The 19,697-nt window shown below is 40.0% G+C and overlaps 1 protein-coding gene across 5 annotated transcripts in view; it reads left to right on the top strand.

The window, feature by feature from the left end:
* Window positions 1-19,697, top strand: part of LOC110981046 (TNF receptor-associated factor 2-like) — a 40,256-nt gene that overhangs the window by 11,031 nt on the left and 9,528 nt on the right. For 2 of the 5 annotated variants that reach the window (XM_022238214.2, XM_022238217.2), the window contains exons 2-7: window positions 4,851-5,210; window positions 6,733-6,805; window positions 8,269-8,370; window positions 8,677-8,841; window positions 12,439-12,507; window positions 14,567-14,653. In XM_022238214.2, coding sequence (XP_022093906.1) covers window positions 5,062-5,210; window positions 6,733-6,805; window positions 8,269-8,370; window positions 8,677-8,841; window positions 12,439-12,507; window positions 14,567-14,653 — 645 coding nt within the window. In that variant the 5' untranslated portion in view covers window positions 4,851-5,061. Of the gene's footprint in view, window positions 1-2,039; window positions 2,191-3,052; window positions 3,161-3,211; window positions 4,410-4,850; window positions 5,211-6,732; window positions 6,806-8,268; window positions 8,371-8,676; window positions 8,842-12,438; window positions 12,508-14,566; window positions 14,654-19,697 lie in introns of those variants that run through there. The other 3 variants (XM_087131597.1, XM_087131596.1, XM_022238216.2) reach the window with 3 other exon arrangements.

Below are 19,697 nucleotides of genomic sequence, written 5' to 3'. Positions count from 1 at the left end.
CAGTGGAAAAGGACAGTGCAAACAGAGAGAGGTGATATACCAGTTAACATGCAAAGGATGTGAAGAGAGATACATTTGGGAAACGGTAAGATCACTTGGTGAAAGAGTTCAGGAACACGTGAGGGGGGATGCAAAAGAAGCACTAAGCCAGTCTCAGGAAATTCAGGTAAAAATATTGAACAGGTGCCCCGACGACTCGATGCTCAGAAAAGTAATGGAATGAACGTATAATAAGGAACTTAGTGAAGTGAATTTAGTTTGTTTATTCGCGCATGCGCAATGGTGACATAATAGTCGTCGGCTTGAAAAATTATTCTAGCAGACGACGCATATCGGTGGTGTCGACCTAGCCCAGGTGGACTCCCTGACCGTACTACGTTACGGAGGGAGTCCAGGGTATAAAGAATCCAAAATCGGGCGCAAAACTTTATTTCAACCTTTTTCCAAGGAGCCATTTTCTCGTCTGTAACTCCTATGCGTCCTTATCTCCACGTCCGGTGGGTTAAGAAATTCGACAATCACTCCCAAAGATAAAAACAGGAAAATGAAGTCAGACGTAACGTCAATTCTTGCCATTTTTTGTTCTCCGGTGCAGTTCGTACAGCGTGTGTGCGCAACTATTCGGCGTACGATATTCCGAGCCGCGCACACGTACATCGAAACTACATGTTCTGACTGGAACCAGCGAAAATGAAGTCTAAATAAATCCACTGGTTTCGAAAACGCTCACCGCACAGCGGCACGGTGGTTGCCAGCCACGAGTGGGCCTACCATTGAAGATCTCCATGCCGAGTACACACAACATCGGTCAGGGGGGCGAGACTGTGGCGTGCGTTGATGACAGTTGGCTTAGTTACCTGCACGCAAGCTGAGTCTACCACGGCCAGTACGGGAAAGTTAAAATTCACGATTTGTACAAAATCTGGCCATTTTTAGCATGTATTATATTTTAACAAGTGGACTTAAAATAGACGGACAAAAGGTGTCCACAAAATTCGATAGAAGTTATGGGATCCGGCAGTCCCGTGCCGAGGGGAGAGGCTATTATCCAGTAAGGCTTTGGCACATTTCTGTTGCTAGCAATTTACTAATATCCGTTGATTTGTTCCATTTTAAAAGTTATATCGGATACATTTTTTAGAGATGGAGAACTTTTCCAGAAAGCGCTGGCTAGATAAATTTTTTTGATAAGGTAGACTGATACGAGTCAAAACGGCGATTAACAATCTCTTGGCCCTTAATATAAAAACAAAAAATCTCCTACTATGAGGTTTAAAAACTTCGACACAGTCTAGCTATCTGTCCATTGCTCTAAAATCCAACTCGTCACTTCCAGTTACCAATTCAGTCTGCTTATTATATGTTTAGTTTACGAAAAAAAGAAGAAAGGCTGATCAACAGCGCGATTTGTGCGTGATCGCTACTTATCGCACATGCGCGCGCCAGTACTGCCTCTGCATACTGTGTTCCCAATCAGTATAGCAGCGCTCTCGCCTGTTCATCACAATCATCATGCCCTCAATGTAATGCTCTTTTTATTCCTCGATTATTAGGATAAGTTACTGTTTCATTCTAATAAAATTGGATTTGTACAATATTGTAAGATATGCATCTTTAACAAATAAATCTCTACAAACAAATTAAACATGTTAAACACTTCAAAGAGAGATCGTTGATTAACTTCTTGCCGCACAACTACAAGAACCCTGCACATACAAGGCCTTCTACGCTAACCGAGCTTATTTTTACAAAATAGAAGCTTGTGTCGCAAATTTATGTTTATAAACCGAAATTTAAAGCGGAACAAAATGTCAACATTTTAGGGGTAACCAATAGTGGGTTAATTGGTCAGTCTTAAGCCCTCGATCCGACAAAAACGGAACTGCATTTTTATATGGGCTCGACGGCACGCGGGTTAAAGCCGGGTACCAGTCACGGCCTCCGTGTAGCAGGTGTGCAATAGGCCTTCACTGGAAATCGCGCACGCGTTGTGTGCACGCAGTCGGATTCCTGTACTGTACGTGCGTGCACTTTACAACTAGACGCGAGAACGGATGAACTACATCTACAAAAGTAACGTTGTCTCTCTCTCATTTTCCTCGATTTTGCAGTCCATGGTTCGTTTTGAAATTCTCTAAAGATAAGACCACGAAGAACTTGTAACCGTGAAAAATTAGTTTCTTCAACAAGGTAAACAAATTAGAACCAAATTTGTGGTCGTTTCGTACACAAATTTTATACCCTGGACGTCAGTCGTGATGAAATAAAGACAACGTCCAACCTAGGCTAGATGGTGACCCGTGTGAGGGATTTGTACTGTCATTCCCCTTGAAGACCTCGTATGTGAATAAATTGCCAAGAGTCTATCAAATGGTAATATTTGATAGCTTCTGGTAAGAGAGATCGCCGGAAAAAATCAAAGAAAGTGGAAAATGTCAATTTTACGACAAAGCATAATTGTGAAAATTATCCTTTTTTCACGTAACGTTCATGTCATTGATCTCCATTGTAAAGACATAATGGACATCAATGGCTTATGTATTCGTCCTGAATAGCCAGTCAGCGTCATTTTCGTATTCTACACGACCAGCAGCTGATTTCACAAAACTTTAGGCTATGGCGTAACTCCACTTAGGCCTACGCCACATTTTATTGCGTAAGTTGTGCAATTTCACGAAACTTACGCACTGCGCGTATAAGTCCGCTACGTGACTTACGCAACGAATTGTGGCGTAACTTGTGCAGTCATTTTAGGTGGCGTAAGTTGCGCCAAACGAAACGAAAATGAACAATTAGACTTTTTTCAGCCTCATCAACAAATTTGTTCCAGAAGGTAATAATAAACTTGTTTTGCTGTCAGAAGACTGCGAAACTTTTTGTCCGGTTCCGACAAAGAAGGTAAACTTTTTCAAAATGGCAGGCGGACGTATTCAACGACTATTTCATGACTGATATTAATCTGAAAAAATATGTTTATATAGGAAAAAGCCGTCGATCTCGGTGCGAGAATTTCTGGCTGCATATGGCAAGATCGGTCATGTTCATCGATACGCGATCCCGACATAGAGTTGGATATATCCAACTCTATGGATCCCGATCATCTACAGGTACATGTACGCGTAGGCCTGTGATGCTCAAACTGAATTTTATAAGAATTGAGGTGAGGATTCTACACTTAACAACTGTTTAGCTATGGACGAACGAATGGTGTAACAGTTGTTGATGCATCCATACCTCTTCTGTATCTAAGATTTTACCATTTAAGGACCAGACGCGGGGTCCAGACAACTCATCCGTTGGGACAACTCGACCCCTCTGCGTCAAACCGAAAGACAACGCGACCATCGAGACACTCCGTTCAAACAAGTCGACTCTTAGGTGTGTCTAGCTATTTAATAAATTTCCCGGTCCTGGACACGATAACCTCCGTGAAATTTGACTTTTTCAGTCCAAGTCAGCACCGGTAATTCCTTGCACATGCGATGCGTGCGGGATGTGGCCGGCTGCCGTCTTTCCAAGGCGTGCAGTGTGTACCATCCATTGCACTAGTCGCCTGTGCAGGAAATGCGTGCATTTTCACCCAAACACATCACCTGGGACTAGTTTGTGTGAAGCAGTGGTGGCAAGTTACAGCTTAGCATTGCTTGCCACGTACGTCTTGTCTTCAGGCCGAAGTCGACTTGACTTGACGGACGACTTGTCTTAACGGTCGAGTTTTTCCAACGCGCGAGTAATCATGTACATGTAGACTTTCTCCATATCACGCTCTGACAAGGACGAAAGCAATTCTATACTGCCTAGGCTGAGGTACATGTATGTACTCAGAAACATACTCTAGCTAAAAGCTCCTAACTGTTTTAAGCAGATGGGCCGGACAGGTTGCAGATATTGGTAGGAACAAAGTTTAGCCTTCTGCGAGTTCACTAAATTTATCAAAAAGGAAGCGACCATTGAACACAATCGTGTGCCCTCCCTGCAAAGCCTGAAGGGAGATGACAAAACAAGTCTGAAGAACTTCACAGCAAACTCGACAAGAATGACAGAAAATGAACTCCTTGAACTGACTCCTTTTCTACCAGGATTGAGCGTGTCTATCAAAGGGACAGAAGAAAAACCGCGGTCCCTACAGCAGTCAAAGGAGTGCCTTTTACGTATGCAACAAGAACTACCACCAAGACACCTGTCCCATTTTTCCGTCCAAGGAAGTGGGCGAATGTAAAGAATTAGTGAAGAAGAAAAACTCATACATTAGATGCTCATCAAAAGGGCACAATTCAAGATGTTACTAATGAAGAATGACGTGTAGAACTTGCTTCAAACACCATCCAACATCCCTACTGGTATCATGGTGACATTAAGGAGAAAAACACTGTGGGATTTCCAGCAGTCCACATGTGCATCTATAATATGTACGCATTAGGTGCCTTGGGAAAATAAAGGCAGAGATTTTCATTCCTTTTGAAATATGCATGTAGTGTAGTACAGTAAGAATGTTGCATGTGCACATACATTTATATATCCAACCGTCCTTGACATGGTCCACAGAGGTATTTATTTAACCTTTACTGTAAAATGTAAATTACTAGAAATGTATGGGCTGGTAGTTCACCATACATTGTACCATTAGGAGCAGGTTTTATTTTTATTATGCTGTACACGTAGCTATGTTACTTTTTTTGTTGTGTGGACAGTTTCAATATCTGTGACATTTAGTCGACATCCACAACAAGAAATGAATCCTCATCATATGTGTACACCTGTTAGAAATGTTTTCCATTTTGTAAGTTAAATATGAGCATTTAATATAGCTTTTATTGAGATAAAAACCTCCCTCTTTGTTGTTTTGGCAGGACCTTTATTTTGAGGAGATTTTCCATCTCTTGAATCTATGAACGGTAAGACGTTGCAGTGCTTCCTGAGATACATAGTCTCGCGCCACAAGACGGCCGTTACAGCAGTGAACACACTGAACAATACTTTAAGCCATACTTGTAGAGCAGGTCTTTTGACTTATATATCAGGAATAACCTGAAGGAAACAACTGGACCATCTTCTGCAGACATGGCAGGCTTTCCAAAAGAAATTTTCCAAGAGCCGTCATTTGCAGAGAGATTCTTATGCTACATTTGCCTGATGGTTTATCGCGACGCAGTACAGAATCCATGCGGTCATCGATATTGTGACAGTTGCATCAAGGAGAAGATCCGGAGGTGAGTTCCTTTGTCCTGGAAGAAACTTTTCCCCTTGCACCCCAAATGTTCATTTCTGTACCGAACTTCAAATCTATTACCCCACCTGGTATGCATGCAGAAAGCATGATGATCATTACACAGGCTCACTGCACGCTACATGTATACCCAAGCATCCTGCATGTTTAAACCCGCTCAAGTGCACTATTCATGTACCTACAGTGTGCTATTCCATAAATCTTGTACTGTACATTGATGTGTACATACGGTGTGATCTTCCAAAGTTCTTGGATTTTACCGTTTACAATTTACACAAACAACAATGAATCAGCAAAGAAGAGACAATTTAGTCCAGCAAAATCCTTGCAAAAATGCAAGATGGTTTTGCATACGAACCAATGTAACATTGAAGCTTTCTTCCTGAGATGACATCACAGTTTTCCACGAATATGGAAATACCTGTTGGCATAAAAGCCAAAAGGCAGTTACATGCACATGTTCATGTACATACCCTTTGAAATACATGTGGTGACACAAAAGTTGAAAATGAGACACAAAGGTGCACTTTGAAAGTAGTCCATACTAAAACAAACGGATTGCAGCTGCTTATACCCTTTAACTGTTTGCTGCCGGATGGTTTGAAAAAATGCAGTGCACATAATCAGGACTTTTCCAAGATTTTCAGTTTTCAAAGTTCTTTAAAAATTCTTCAAAAAATCTTTATTTCAATTAATGGATGTTTACACCCACACAAATTACTGTCTGGTGGCCACTCTAGTCTGACAGACAACCTATTGACGCCCGAGTATTTCAGCCAGGCCTGCAGCCTTATAAAGACAGCCCACATTGTGCGGTGTTACATAACTTTCTTTTGTTCACGAACCTGGCACAGTGCACTGCTGAGTGCTGACCTCTTTTCAATAGGGGCCAGATTAGCGTGCAACGGTGCTGTGTGGCTCATCGCTGAGGTGATGGAGCACTTTTGTCCCCTGTGGTAATCCGCTCACTCTAAATGCCCCAAACCGTGGAATATTGTTTCAAAACCAGGCTGGAATATCTCCACTATTGAGGATTGAGAGTCACAAAATGCAGTCTGGTCTTTTGTTCCAAATACGGTCTTTTGTTACAAGGCCCAGTTCCCTTTGTTTGATTTCGGGTACTCGAAAATGGGTCCCCCAGCAGCAAGTGGTTAAGTTGTCAAAGAGCGAACCGCAGAAATAGTTCACTTCAGTCAAAGAAATCTATCTAAATATACCCAGCAAAGCTGTGTCTGGTACCACATTTTGTTGTGTGGTCTCTTAATTCTTTCCTCATTAAGTTAAAAGGAATAAGAACATGTGCTCGGGTAAAGTTTCATTGATTACCTTTCAATAATGCTGAAATGTAATTTCTGAGTTGAATTTGTTAAAAAGTTACGGTACCAGCACATGTACATTGTACCATCCATGATCTTTACCGTACAGAAGTCCCAAAATCATGTACAATTTGGGTGTTGTGTTTAAATTATCCATCTTTCCTTGAATCATGTGAATTGCTCTTTTAGGGAGAGTGGAGCAGAGCATCGGTGTCCTGCATGCCCAGAGAATTCCGCGGAAGGCATTCTCAATGAAGAGGAGGTTGGTATGACATTTATATATGTACATAGGGGTTCATTTCACCCTTAATAAAAATCTTACATTAAGGGAACATCTGTGGTTATTTTAATTTTAATCAGATCAAACCTCATTATACAAATGTAAGTGTTCATATTCTCAGAAATGCTTAAATTTCAGAAAGGGTTTATAAATATGTGTCTGATAGCATCTTTAAATTCAAACATTGCTAACATTCATCTCATTCCAAGAATTGAAAGCGAATTGATAATGCCAAGACATATTTAACCTTTCCATCTAGAACATGCTTTGGTGTCAGTTGTTGGTCGCAGAGAGATAATAACAGTACATGTACATGTATATCATTATGCACAGTTCATACCGTCTCTGGAAACGGGGTATATAATTTTGTGAGTGAAACATTGAACGTACATGTACATGTGCATGTTATTCGGGGGAACATGTGACACATGTGTGTACTTTGAGAGTATGAGGGATTTTGGGGGTTGTTGGTTATCTACATGTATATGTGGGAAACAAATTTAGTTAAAATCTTTTGAAAGAAAATTTCTGGTGCACTCAAGTTATCGTCAGTAGCCTTGTTATACTTGAGCTACATGTAGATGCTGGCAGCAGCTCCATGTCATAGATTGGTCCTACTTATCTTTGAAAATTTCCAGTCTCACTTCATTTGATGAAATGTACAGTACATGTCCAATGCACCTCATGTACCCAAACATGTTACAACTGTGGTGGTGATGTAAAGAAACCTGTACACGAATGAATTCTCCATGAACGACCAAGGCGTTCCATGTGTGCAGTATGTGCATGGAAATGCGTCATCCACACTGCTTAGTAAATGTCTGAAGAAGGCGGCTTCCAGACAGGCAGGTGACTCACTACATTCACAAACACATCACGGACCTGTTCGTTCCTCACAGGCTAAAGCAACATTAACATATGAAACTGTGTTAAATATCCATGTACCTGTAATCCAGAGCATTCGGTCTGCAAGTAGGATACATATATAAACCATTTGGGCTAGTGGATTTCCAGGAATTTTGAACATGCAATATATACATTTTTCAAAACGTATCAGGAAAAATTGGGGAATTTTCCAAATTTTGCAGTTTGATGTCTGATTATTTTATGCGACATTACCACAGAGGTTGTTCATACAAGAAAATGTTATGTTTCAGGAATGTTTTTCCCAGAGTCTAGAAATCACTACTATCAGTAAAAGACACATCACAATAACATGTTCATGTACCTTAGGGCGGAGGTATCAATCACATAAACACATTAACCCTAACTCCCTAGGGTGTGTGGGGGATCATGTTGAAATTGGAGGATTCAGGACTGTTAGGGTTAAAAGTGATTAAGTAAAAATATGTGCATATTTTACAATACCAAAGCATTAAACGTGGCCATATTTTAATGGTTTTTCTCAGTGATTGTTGAAGAGATCTATTGGATTGTCCTTACAGATATACCCAGATTTTGTTGCCCGAAAAGAGATTAAAAATGCTCCAGTGAAATGCATTAATGAAGGTTGTACCTGGACCGGTAAACTCCAAGAATACAGTCAGGTAGGATTTGATTTTTCCTCATGGCATAGTAATTCAATGGACTTTGTTTACAGGCCATACCTGTAAATATTCCTGGGAATTTCATTTGAAAAAGTTCCCTGAATTGCTTTCCTTCTGCTGACTTCAGTTGTAAACTGAAAGATTTTGTCAAAAGCTAGTTTTTACAGACAAATCTTTCTGATGTTAATTTTTTTTTCATCTTCATGAGATTTCTGCGTCAATGTTACTCCTACCCTAATGCATCTGTCGGATTTTACATGCTTGCACATATACATATGCTTCAGTAGTTATGTGTTCCATTTTCAGGACCATGAAACTTCATGTCCGGTTGAAAGAATCAAGTGCTTGAAGTCCGGATGCGGTAAAACTTTAAGAAGAGCAGACTTAGCCCACCATTTGGAGAAGGAATGCCCCATGAGAGTGATTGAATGCAGATATTGTAAAAAGCAGCTGCCCTATAAAGAGGCAAAGGTAACATAAAAGAGAAATCTGGTACATTTACAAGAAGTAACTTTATTTGTTGTAAGATGTGCAGTTGGTATATGTTATTTTTAATGTGCTTTTAGTAAATGTGGACGTATATTTGAATCTACATGTATTTGTAGGTATTGAGGTTGATACAGGTAATTGGTCAAACTCTCGTCAGGTGTTTGGTTAATTTTATTTTGATGTTAATTGCCTTTGTGATGCTTGAGTGTGCTTGTGGTAGGGAAACCGGGAAGGGAATGTACAGGAACTCGTCAGCCTGGTGGCTCCTTGTATGGTGTGTTCATATGCATGTGTTTCGAACTCAACATGTACAGTATAATGTACTGTCTCAAATTAAAACCAGATTGAAACCAGATGTGCATGCATAAATTGCCGCAAGTGCTGTAGGGAATATGCAGAAATACATGTACATGTAAGCATCGCGTGTTGACTGAAAACACAACATGTTGTCATTTCCTCATTTTTATAAAAATGGAACGTGATCCAAATCCGTCCCTCACGTGAGGGATGGACATCAATGCATTAATTGCTCTGCTTAAGATTTCTTGAATGCCTATTCTCAGTAAAATATGTGTGTGTTTTGCCCCGACACCTGTGCAAGTTGGCCACATATCATAGTTGTTTTGTTTGTATTTGTTAAAGAAGATTTCAGGGCCACCTTCACCTAAGTCCACATGTTTTGATTTATATTAACCAAAGGTGAGAATGTTTCCAAGTTTCAAACTCCTCAACTGACAAGATTTTAAATCACTGGCACTTACTGGAAAGCTCACATTTGGGTTGAATTAAGTGTGAGGGACGGACGTAAATGTGACTCTTTTTGAAAAACAAAGCTTTATGAAGTATTTTACCCAAAATAACTAAATCCTAATTAATAAAAAAGCAGTTAGTGAGTTATAAATTGAGCTACAGTAATCTAATTCTAATTTTGAGCCATTAAAATAAATGTGAGGGACGGACATTGTCAGTTTGAGGGATGGACATTACACTTAACCATCAGCAAAGCTTGATTTTTGAGCTTTCCATTTAACAATAATGGCACCCTGTCCTACTAAGGATGGTAGCAGTGAGACAAAGTGGATATTTAGCTTGTACTTTCTACAAAACTCTCTCCTTAAACAAGAGCTGAATGTCTTCAAAGTCAGACTTGGACACTGTTTGGACTGAAGACTGAGAAAATGAGATGGGAGTTCTTGCTGAAGTTGAAGATGATCTCTTTTTTGTCTGTCCAGCATGTGTCCTTGACTTTGAAGACATTTTGCATGGGATTTGCCTGCTCTAAGAATTCAAGCTTCACTTCATGACTACGGTCACTATTTCCAGTTTCCAAGAGAATACCAATAAACCAGTAACGAAACAGACTGAAGTAAACAGCAAACCAGTGACTGAGCTTTAAGGCTGTATCTAACAAGCTCTCGGCCTTTTCAACAGCATGAGGCTTGGAGGTACACGTAGTAGATGCCACGGATGGCCTGTGAAATGCTGTGTTGTATTCCAAAGACTGCATACGTTCATCATATTCATCAGGCAGAGTCAAAGATGAATTTATGTAGAACAGCAGCTGCCATTTTTGACAACCAATGCACTTATGTACAACTCGGTGAACTTGCAGAGTCCCAGGTACTGCAGTTGCTGATGTCAGAGATTCGGACAGATTAAGATACAGTACTTGTGTTTTGAGTATCTCATCTGCATGTGAGGCAAATTCAGAAGCTGATGTTAAGACAATTTTTGGGGCCATAACATCTCTGAATACTGAACTTTTCGCAGTACCGCCAATGGCATCCACCACTCCCTGGCCATGATGGGACTCACAATAGTTCCAGGTTATGGTCAATTCTCTTGGATATATTCACACAGTAATGCAAACGTGTATCGTGACTTGAATTGGACCGCACATCCATCACTCTGAAAGTTTACAAATTGAAGATTTGGTACATGCTTCCCAATGTTTTGCTAATGCTTTTTGTTTCCGTAGCTTTTCCCTGTTTCTGATTTCTAGGTGGTGATTTTCCGTATACTTAGACTGCCGTTGTGCACTGGTCATTGCTTTTTATTGACTGGGTTTTACTCTCAGTGTACAATAAAGCACACTTCTCTGTGAATGAGACTATTAAGAAGTCAACATACAGTATTGCCACCATGCAAGAGCATACGATTTTGATAGAAGGAGGTTAATGCAGAATGGTTGATTCTGCCTCATTCATGTTGTACATACATGTACTCTGTTCCAAGTAGAATCCCTTTGACACCCCTGCTTCAAAAATAGACCTGGCATCATTCTTATGCCCTAATTAAAATTATTTTTATAAGTACCTACCCCTGAATGGACCCTCTCTCACCTATAAGATACCTCATCCCCGCCCCCTCAAGAGGAAATAAATCCTGGCCAGGTGGGGGGTACATATAGGTTAGAATGTATTAATTGTGACAGAGAAAATATCAATTTCTGGGGCTGGACAGAAGGCGGTCTTGGAAAATGGTGGTCTTGGAAAATGGGTTGAAGAGTATAGTGCCATGCTGTACACTGTTTATTAACAAATTACTGCTTTTTTGTCAAGTGTGTAGATGATCTCCAGATAATTGGTATAGAAGAAGGAGAAAGTTGGACTTACCCATATTAATGTTTGGTTTATCAGCATCATTAAACCCTGCAAAGTTGGCATATGTAATACATTGCTTGTGGCCTGAGAATTATCATTTTAATTATCATGAGGGACGGACATGTCTGTCCCGCACGATAATTAAGAGGTATAACTTCATACAATAAAAGCCAAGATGCGAATAATTTTGTATGCAAGTAGTGATTGATGATCATCAATACCAACAGATAGGATATATTTTAAATCCTGTTTATTTAGTATGTGCCTTGAGAAAAAAAAGATGATTCTAACATGTGAGGGACGGACAATATTGGAAATGTTGCCCCGAAGTGACTCTTCCCGTATTTCAAAACTTAACTTTTTAAATGAAGTGTCTGTCCGTCCCTCACATTTTATAATCGTTGTTATCATTGCTAGAAATTTCTACCTAGGTTTGGACCACACTCAACTGTGACGTGACAATTCTGAAAATGGCACTGGTCCAACGGCATTGTACAGTGGGTATTATTCATGTGGAGGAGCCTGGAAAAATTCCCTTGTTTCCGCATTGAGTTCCTGCTGAATTTAATAGTGTGACATAATTTGAAAAATAGTTCATATTGCATGATATGTGTTTTACTTTCAAAGGAGAAATACGCACTGGCGGTGGAAGTGGGAAGGCCAGGGGGGCTGGTGCCCCGCCCCACTTTTTTACAGGGCCCATAATGGGATGGGGCCTATTAACCCTAACCATGCTGATCCCAACAAGGTTGGGCAGGATTTCAATGGTCCCTAGGGGGGTTAAGGTTAATGGCCTCACAACTGGCCTTCGCTGCTGCTGGCACTGCATGTATTGCATGTTCAGCTTTCAAGCACCATTCATATTTACATGTACCACTTGTGTTAGACATCTGTATATACATGTACATGTAGTTTGGGGCGTTAAGTATTGAGGACAAAAAAGCATATAATTTTGACTGTTCATTTTGGTAAACAGAAACATACTACAGAATGTCCCGATGCACCAGTAACTTGCGGCTGTGGCAAACGCGTGGCAAGATCACAGGTAAATGCTTCATGTCCTTCCCCCCTTACTGTTCCCCCTCTTGCCCCACCCTCCCATCTTGTCCTCCTCCCAATCACAACCGCCATGAGAAGGACCATTGCCCAAGTTATAAATTTTGAACTTGATGGCTGCAGGGGAGCTGATGGAAAGCTGAAATCTTGGAAGCCTTTGTGAAGGCATGGGTGTGGCGGTTTGCTGTGCATCTTTAGAGATACCGGGTACATGTAGATTTGGGTTTTGTAAAAAAAAACTTAAAGCAATTGTAATGCTGTTTCAAATGAAACATTTCAGAATAGAAATGACGTACCCAAAATTTTCAAACTCTGTGGAGAGATTTTAAAGCTTCGTGATGACGCTGTGCTTTGTTAAACATGGTTGGAGCCGATCAAAACTTTGCAGGCCACCCTGGAGGATGTCAGTGTGGGTATGCTTTCTTGCACTGATGACGAATCCAAATTAATTTCCTGTGCCTATGTTGCCAAGGCCTGAAAAGGGAAAAGCAGGTGGCATCCATTTGGGAATGATGAGATTATGAAATACAGGATTGATTAACAGTCGGGAAAAAAATGCTAATTACAATGTAGGTGTATATTGGGACGCAGTAAATTGTACTTTCAAAGTTATATATGTTTAAAGTTCAAAGAGAGCAACGTAAGCTGCATGAAGACAGTTGCTTGTACTACTCACCTGCTTAGACTTGTAGATATCGAGGCTCACCCCAGCACCAGCAGCATACACCTGTTGCCATCTGAGGATGTACCAAACCTAACCAGAGTTTAGTATTGTTATACCAAATTAAGTGCTGTCACTTATGGCACCAGTGACTTCTCAGGTCACGTGACATCAATTGAGCTTGCAGCATAACGTCACTCGTTCAAACAGTACAGAGTATTGGCAGTGAGTTGTCTCCTTTCAAGGACGTGCCACAAATACCACACAACTTCACACACCTCCAAAGTAAACATCACAAAACCACATGCAGCACATTGCAAATACCACACAACTACACACACCTCCAAAGTGAACATCACAAAACCACATACAACACAACTTCACACACCTCCAAAGTGAGCATCACAAAACCACATACAACACAACTTCACACACCTCCAAAGTGAACATCACAAAACCACATACCACACAACTTCACACACCTCCAAAGTAAACATCACAAAACCACATACAACACAACTTCACACACCTCCAAAGTGAACATCACAAAACCACATACCACACAACTTCACACACCTCCAAAGTAAACATCACAAAGCCACATACAGTACATTGCAAATACCACACAACTTCACACACCTCCAAAGTGAAAATCACAAAACCACATACCACACAACTTCACACACCTCCAAAATAAACATCACAAAACCACATACAACACAACTTCACACACCTTCAAAGTAAACATCACAAAACCACATACAACACAACTTCACACACCTCCAAAGTAAACATCACAAAACCACATACAACACATTGCAAATACCACACAACTTCACACACCTCCAAAGTGAACATCACAAAACCACATACGGCCCATTATAAATACCACACCACAGAGCCACTAAGCAAACATCTCTGAAAAACCACAAATCAGAACAAATCCATTCATGGCAAACTTGAGGAACCGGACACCACGCCCTGGTTAATCTTGTTAAAGTGAACACATTTTTGTCTGAAAGTTTTTGCACCATTGCTCACCAAAGGGATGCTGGTCCTACACAGCATCTCTCATCCCAGCGCAGAGCAGATAGGAGAAAACTACTGGTAACATTGAGCTGGCTTCATGGCCTTGATGTGCTGATACATGGCGTATGGATCGACATTTCAGTGGTTGCACCACAGTTCAAAGCAAATTGTTGCTGGGGTGTTGGCGTGTTCATTTTCTCTGCTTATTGTTTGTTACTTATGCATGGTTTCCATGAGATGGATGGAGGTATCGTAAAGTAGAATAAATTCGGCTACAGTGCTCAAGCAAACTGGGCCCCAGACACGAGCATGGGCGAAGAATTTCATCAGGATTAAAGAACGTTCCCTTATTTCACAGATGGAAAAACATTTACATCCCGAAACTGGAGACTGTGCTAAGAGGAAGATCAATTGCATTTTTTCTCCACTTGGTTGCAACGTAAAGGTACGTAGCAAATTGCATCATAGCTGCCTGGTTTTTGTAGCACTTGGCACGTCCAACAGTCTAGCCACTTTGATCCTTCAAGATTTAAGGCGTACAGAAACTTAGCCTGCCAGTACTTGTACGGAAAGTTCTATCAGTGCAATTGGTAGCAGGTTTGGGCTGTCTGCGGGGTTTGTTCCAATTTGGTGTATTTCTCCTTTCCCGATTTTGACATCTTCACTATCAAGCCTATAAGACCAAGTCTGGGGTCTAGGCAGTGAATTTTCTCAGACTTACTTGTAGTGCAGTGTCATTCTTCTCAGAGTATCAAAACTGTTTGAAATCCCTTTTAAAATTAAATGTTAGGGTACTTTTAGAAAAAGGGAAATCATGCACGCTTTTCCTGGCCACTTGAGACCATTATTGCTGTGATGTCATTCAGAGAAGGCACTGTTCATGTTATACATTGTGAACACAAAATTGACACCATTGCTGAGAAAAGTTTACTCGTTTGTTTTTTTCTGTGCACTTACACACGAAGGAATCCCAAAGAAGAGAAAATTCAGGCTAGCAAACACTTAGAAATTCCAGTCTGAGCTTTGTGTACAAATCAATGTAACATTGAGGTTTTTCCCTGAATAAACTCTCAGTTTTGCTCATAAATACTGAAATGCAGGTACTTGTCAGCAAGAAAACTAGCACGGCACCAGAATACCATTTGCAACAGGAAACAAAAATTTAAAATAATTGAGACACAAGGATGCATTGTCAAAGACTACATGCATGTATATGTTTAAAAATATATGTAGCATTTTGTAAACCCTTCATGCATGGATTAGAAGAGCTCTCTATTACCAAACAATGGGAGAGAAGCGTTTAACACATATTGGGGTTCAAACCATGCACTTTTGCCACAAATGTGCACACAGCTGTTTGTCGTTTTGCATTTTTTTTTAACTTTACAGGTAAATAATCAACATTCAAAATGCACACAAGCAAATGTTTAAATCCATTTAACAGCTATCATAAAAAAGACAGCACATAATATAGAAAAGTAGCACGCCTGCGTGATTGAAAAATAATGTAATGTCTAGCTGGTTTCCTTGGTGCTGCCAGATAAATTGAAACGCTGAAAACTCAAAACAAACTAATAAATCAGTCAATTTGCAATCATGAAAAAGGGACTAACAGACAAATAAAATAATATGTACCAAAACTGTCAAACAATTCAGTACAGACCAACGTACTGCAATTGAGTGTACTGCCCATCATTGAAAGGATTGAGCACATGTAGTGGTACAAGTTTGTACATACGAGCACATACATGTAGTTCAACAAAGGGCCTTGCTTTTTCTGTTTAACAGCTTGTAGTCAGGTCTTCTAGACTAAACACGCACTCCCATGCTTGAGAACTATTTTCAACAAAGACCACCCCTAAAGGAAAAACTATTAAAACCTTTTGTGGTTTATTCACCTGTTTTCCCTCCCACAGGTTGTCAAATAGATGTGCCCCTGCCATGAAAAACAAACAAAAGGCTAACCACTCACCAGTGCTTGTGAATGTCAAAATAATAAGTCAGTTTCAGTTTTAGTTTTGACTACTGGTACACCTACACGGCGCATGCATATTGTACTGTACACGTTTCATTTCATGCAACAACGAATACAGATTGTACTGAACAGTGATATTTTATCACTCCTAAAACATGACAATGCAAGGTATTTAGTTATGGTAATAATTACATGTGGGCCTACCGTTCTCTTTTATACATGTACATGTATATTTCCTGTATATGATTGGTAGATGTACACTGTTAGGCCAGCACTTTCTTATTTATTGGATTGCAACCGTACATGTACATGTAGCTGAAAACCCTACCGGGTCACAAGAGAAAAAAACAAAGACAGACTCTAAATTCTGGTCCCCCCCCACAATCTGGGTAGGAATAAGAAAACAATGAATTTAGTCTATTGGGTTTTTTTTTTTCAAAATGCTCAAAACACCAAGAGAACGAAGTAATGTCACTTATTCATGTTTTTTTTCTTCTAAAATTGCATTATTTAAAGTCAGGGGATTCTTTCAGCCATGTTGTTTTATCTCGTACATTTATAATGTAGACACAGTTATTTTAAACTGGTGCTCATCAGAGCATATATTTTGCATGGATTTGTATTATAAAAAAATGCTTTGTATACTCCGATGATAAACACACACCATGTGCAAGTACATATACATGTACATATACATGGATGACAATGATAATGTATTTTTGTGTTTATAAAACTACATGTACGTAAGAAAAGTATCAATAATGATTTTTATGGTTGTTTATGAGCTAATGTGACATTTAAATTCTTTCATTACTTTGTGTCTGTTACATACATGTACGTTAGTATTTGGACTTGTACAGTACCATGTGTTCTCACAGGATGTTAAATGTGCACCTCCAATGAGAATGAACCTTTTACGTCTGCATTGCAGGGTAGTTTTTGTTAATTCTCTGTTCAGTGTAAAGTCCCTGTCACGATAGAACAGGGGAAGAATGCACAGTTGCTTCAGGAATGTGAGGTTCATTACATTAGTGAAGAGGTTTGGTCGGTACGTTATTTTTCATTTTGTTTGAAATTTGACATTATACATGTATTAACCCTAATACTCCCAAATCCTCCAATTTCAGCACGATTTTACATACACTCTTGGGGGTTAGGGTTAATCCAGGAAGTTTTTGCACATAAAAATTCACACTGCAGATACCCAGATAAGCAGATATTTTTACCACAATTGTTCCCTTTAGAGATATTGTTATGTTGTGGTTGGACATGTTGGAATGGATGGCTCCTGACATGTGCAGTATGCATTTATGTATGTTTGTAGATAAGAACCAGATGTGCTCATTGATATTGGCCTGTAAATCGACTAGTGTCGACGTGGCATCTACTCAGACAGGAAGTAAATGATAAATGTGTTCTACTGATGGTTTTTTTTTGGGGGGGGAGCTCAGTGCAGCTCCTTTGTTTGATTCAATTTCAAATGCTAAATATTTTTGGTGACACATTGCATGTGTGTTACAGAGAAATGCTTTCAAAGTCTTTCAAACACCTTGTGGATTTTATAAGTTAATTGAACATTTCTGTACATGTTTGTGCTTGCCTAAACTGCGTATCCATTGGCATTAATTTTGCAGGTGAGTATGCAGGCTTAAAACCTATACAGTTCCCACATCACTTTCAGTTGTGTGATGTTTCAATTGTAATGCTATTTTCTAAATCTCGTATCTACACCGTATTGCTGAAGATTCAGAGTTGAAAAACGACTAAATGTACGTGTACCAGTACTCCCAAGGGAAGTCCATGGTTGAACAAATATACATGTACATCATATCTGGGCTTTGTGACTGGTGCAGCTGTATGCAAACTATATAGCAGACACTACTGTTGCTGTTATGCTTCATGTACATGTACAGTACATGACCTCAGTTTGACACAGAGGCATAGACAACTCCTTTGTTCATGTAGCACAGTTGTATGCGCCCTCTTGTGTACACGTAGTGACTGTTGTTGAAGCAACCCCGTCACATGACCGTTTGGCGGGAAATGCCTTGCCAGTAAAATTCCACTTCCATTCCCGCCAACTGCAGCCATGTGAGGGGATTTTCCCCTGAACAATCGAGTGTAAATTTTGTTCTGAATACCGTACATAAAATGATCAAAGGATTTCTGAGTTTCTAGCTCTTCTGTCAACCAAGTCACTGATTTTTGGGGAGCATCGGTGCATCTATCATGTCTATGGTATGATGACCTAAGTTAAGAATGAAAGCTTTAAAAAATGATTTCTATAACAAAAAAGCTTCAAGAGGTTAACAGAAATTAAAGTGAATGGCTTGGTATACATGTACAATGTACATGCCTTGAATTCTACATGTACATTATCTATAATTGACGCGTATTTGACTGGGTTTAGTTTCCCCCTGTAACATTTTGAAACTTGTTCGAAAATCTTCTTAATCAGAAATGTTGTAACTGAAAGGATTTAGGCTTCAGTTGGAACTAACTTGTGTGATGCTGATATCATGTTAGTACGTTTTTTAATTGAAAGAGCACGAGTAATCAAGACCCTCACAATATACAAGATGCTTATACAAGTAAGTAAAAGAAAACCCACAAATTAGTGTTTTTTTGGTTTTTTTGACAACTCTTGCAGATACCGCAGTATACCAACCATGGTTGGAGGCATGTTAGATGTAGCCACCATCTATAAATAATCTGTTGTTTATTGTTACTTACCCGTTGAACCATGAGAGATGGTCTTTGAGTTCATCTCGCACGGAAACATGCACAGCAGTTGCCCTACATGTATTTTAAATTGCGTAGAAATAGCTGACCTTTGCCATCGAGGCGCATGTATTCATTACGTGGCACGACATAAATCAAGCAACCTACACATAGGCCCATGTAGCTCCTCTCTAAGTTTCCTTATATGTACATATATAGTTTGCGATTGTTTGGCACAGCGCCCTCTTTTTTTGTGTACATGTAGAGTAATGTACACGTATGTGTGTGTAAGCTAGTGCCCGGGCATGGGCAATAAACGTGTGTTTGTACATGGAGGTCGAAACAGACACAGTTCTCTTGCAGTGAAGACCGATTTTTGTCATTGCATAATGACACGGTGGATGCTGACCCATTTTATAGTGACTCGGACAGCAGCAGCCGTAGCTGTGATGAGGATGTATGTAGTCAAATTATATCGTTGACACTGGTCTTTCAGTGGCAGCAGTTTGTATTTTGACAAATGGGTATGCATGTGCGCATACGTATGTCCCATCAGGCCCAATTGACACAGTTACCGGTATGATGTGGGCCAGTGGCACTATAGCCTGCTTTGGCAAAACATGGGGTGGGTTTTTGACTTGATAGAATAGAAAAACACCGTGATAGCAGTGGGACCAGTTTAACTTCCATACATGTACATGGTCACATGTCTGTACATGTACGTGAATGTCAAGACTTGCAGCTGGTTTCATTAAGCAATACATGTATGTTTACTCTCTCAATGTGCCCCTGT

Source organism: Acanthaster planci, unplaced genomic scaffold, assembly GCF_054643075.1.
Source record: "Acanthaster planci isolate LZ-2023a unplaced genomic scaffold, COTS_SCS Contig3, whole genome shotgun sequence".
Taxonomy (NCBI): domain Eukaryota; kingdom Metazoa; phylum Echinodermata; class Asteroidea; order Valvatida; family Acanthasteridae; genus Acanthaster; species Acanthaster planci.
The sequence above is the reverse complement of the archived record's forward strand: the minus strand, read 5'-3'. Positions and strand labels throughout refer to the sequence as shown.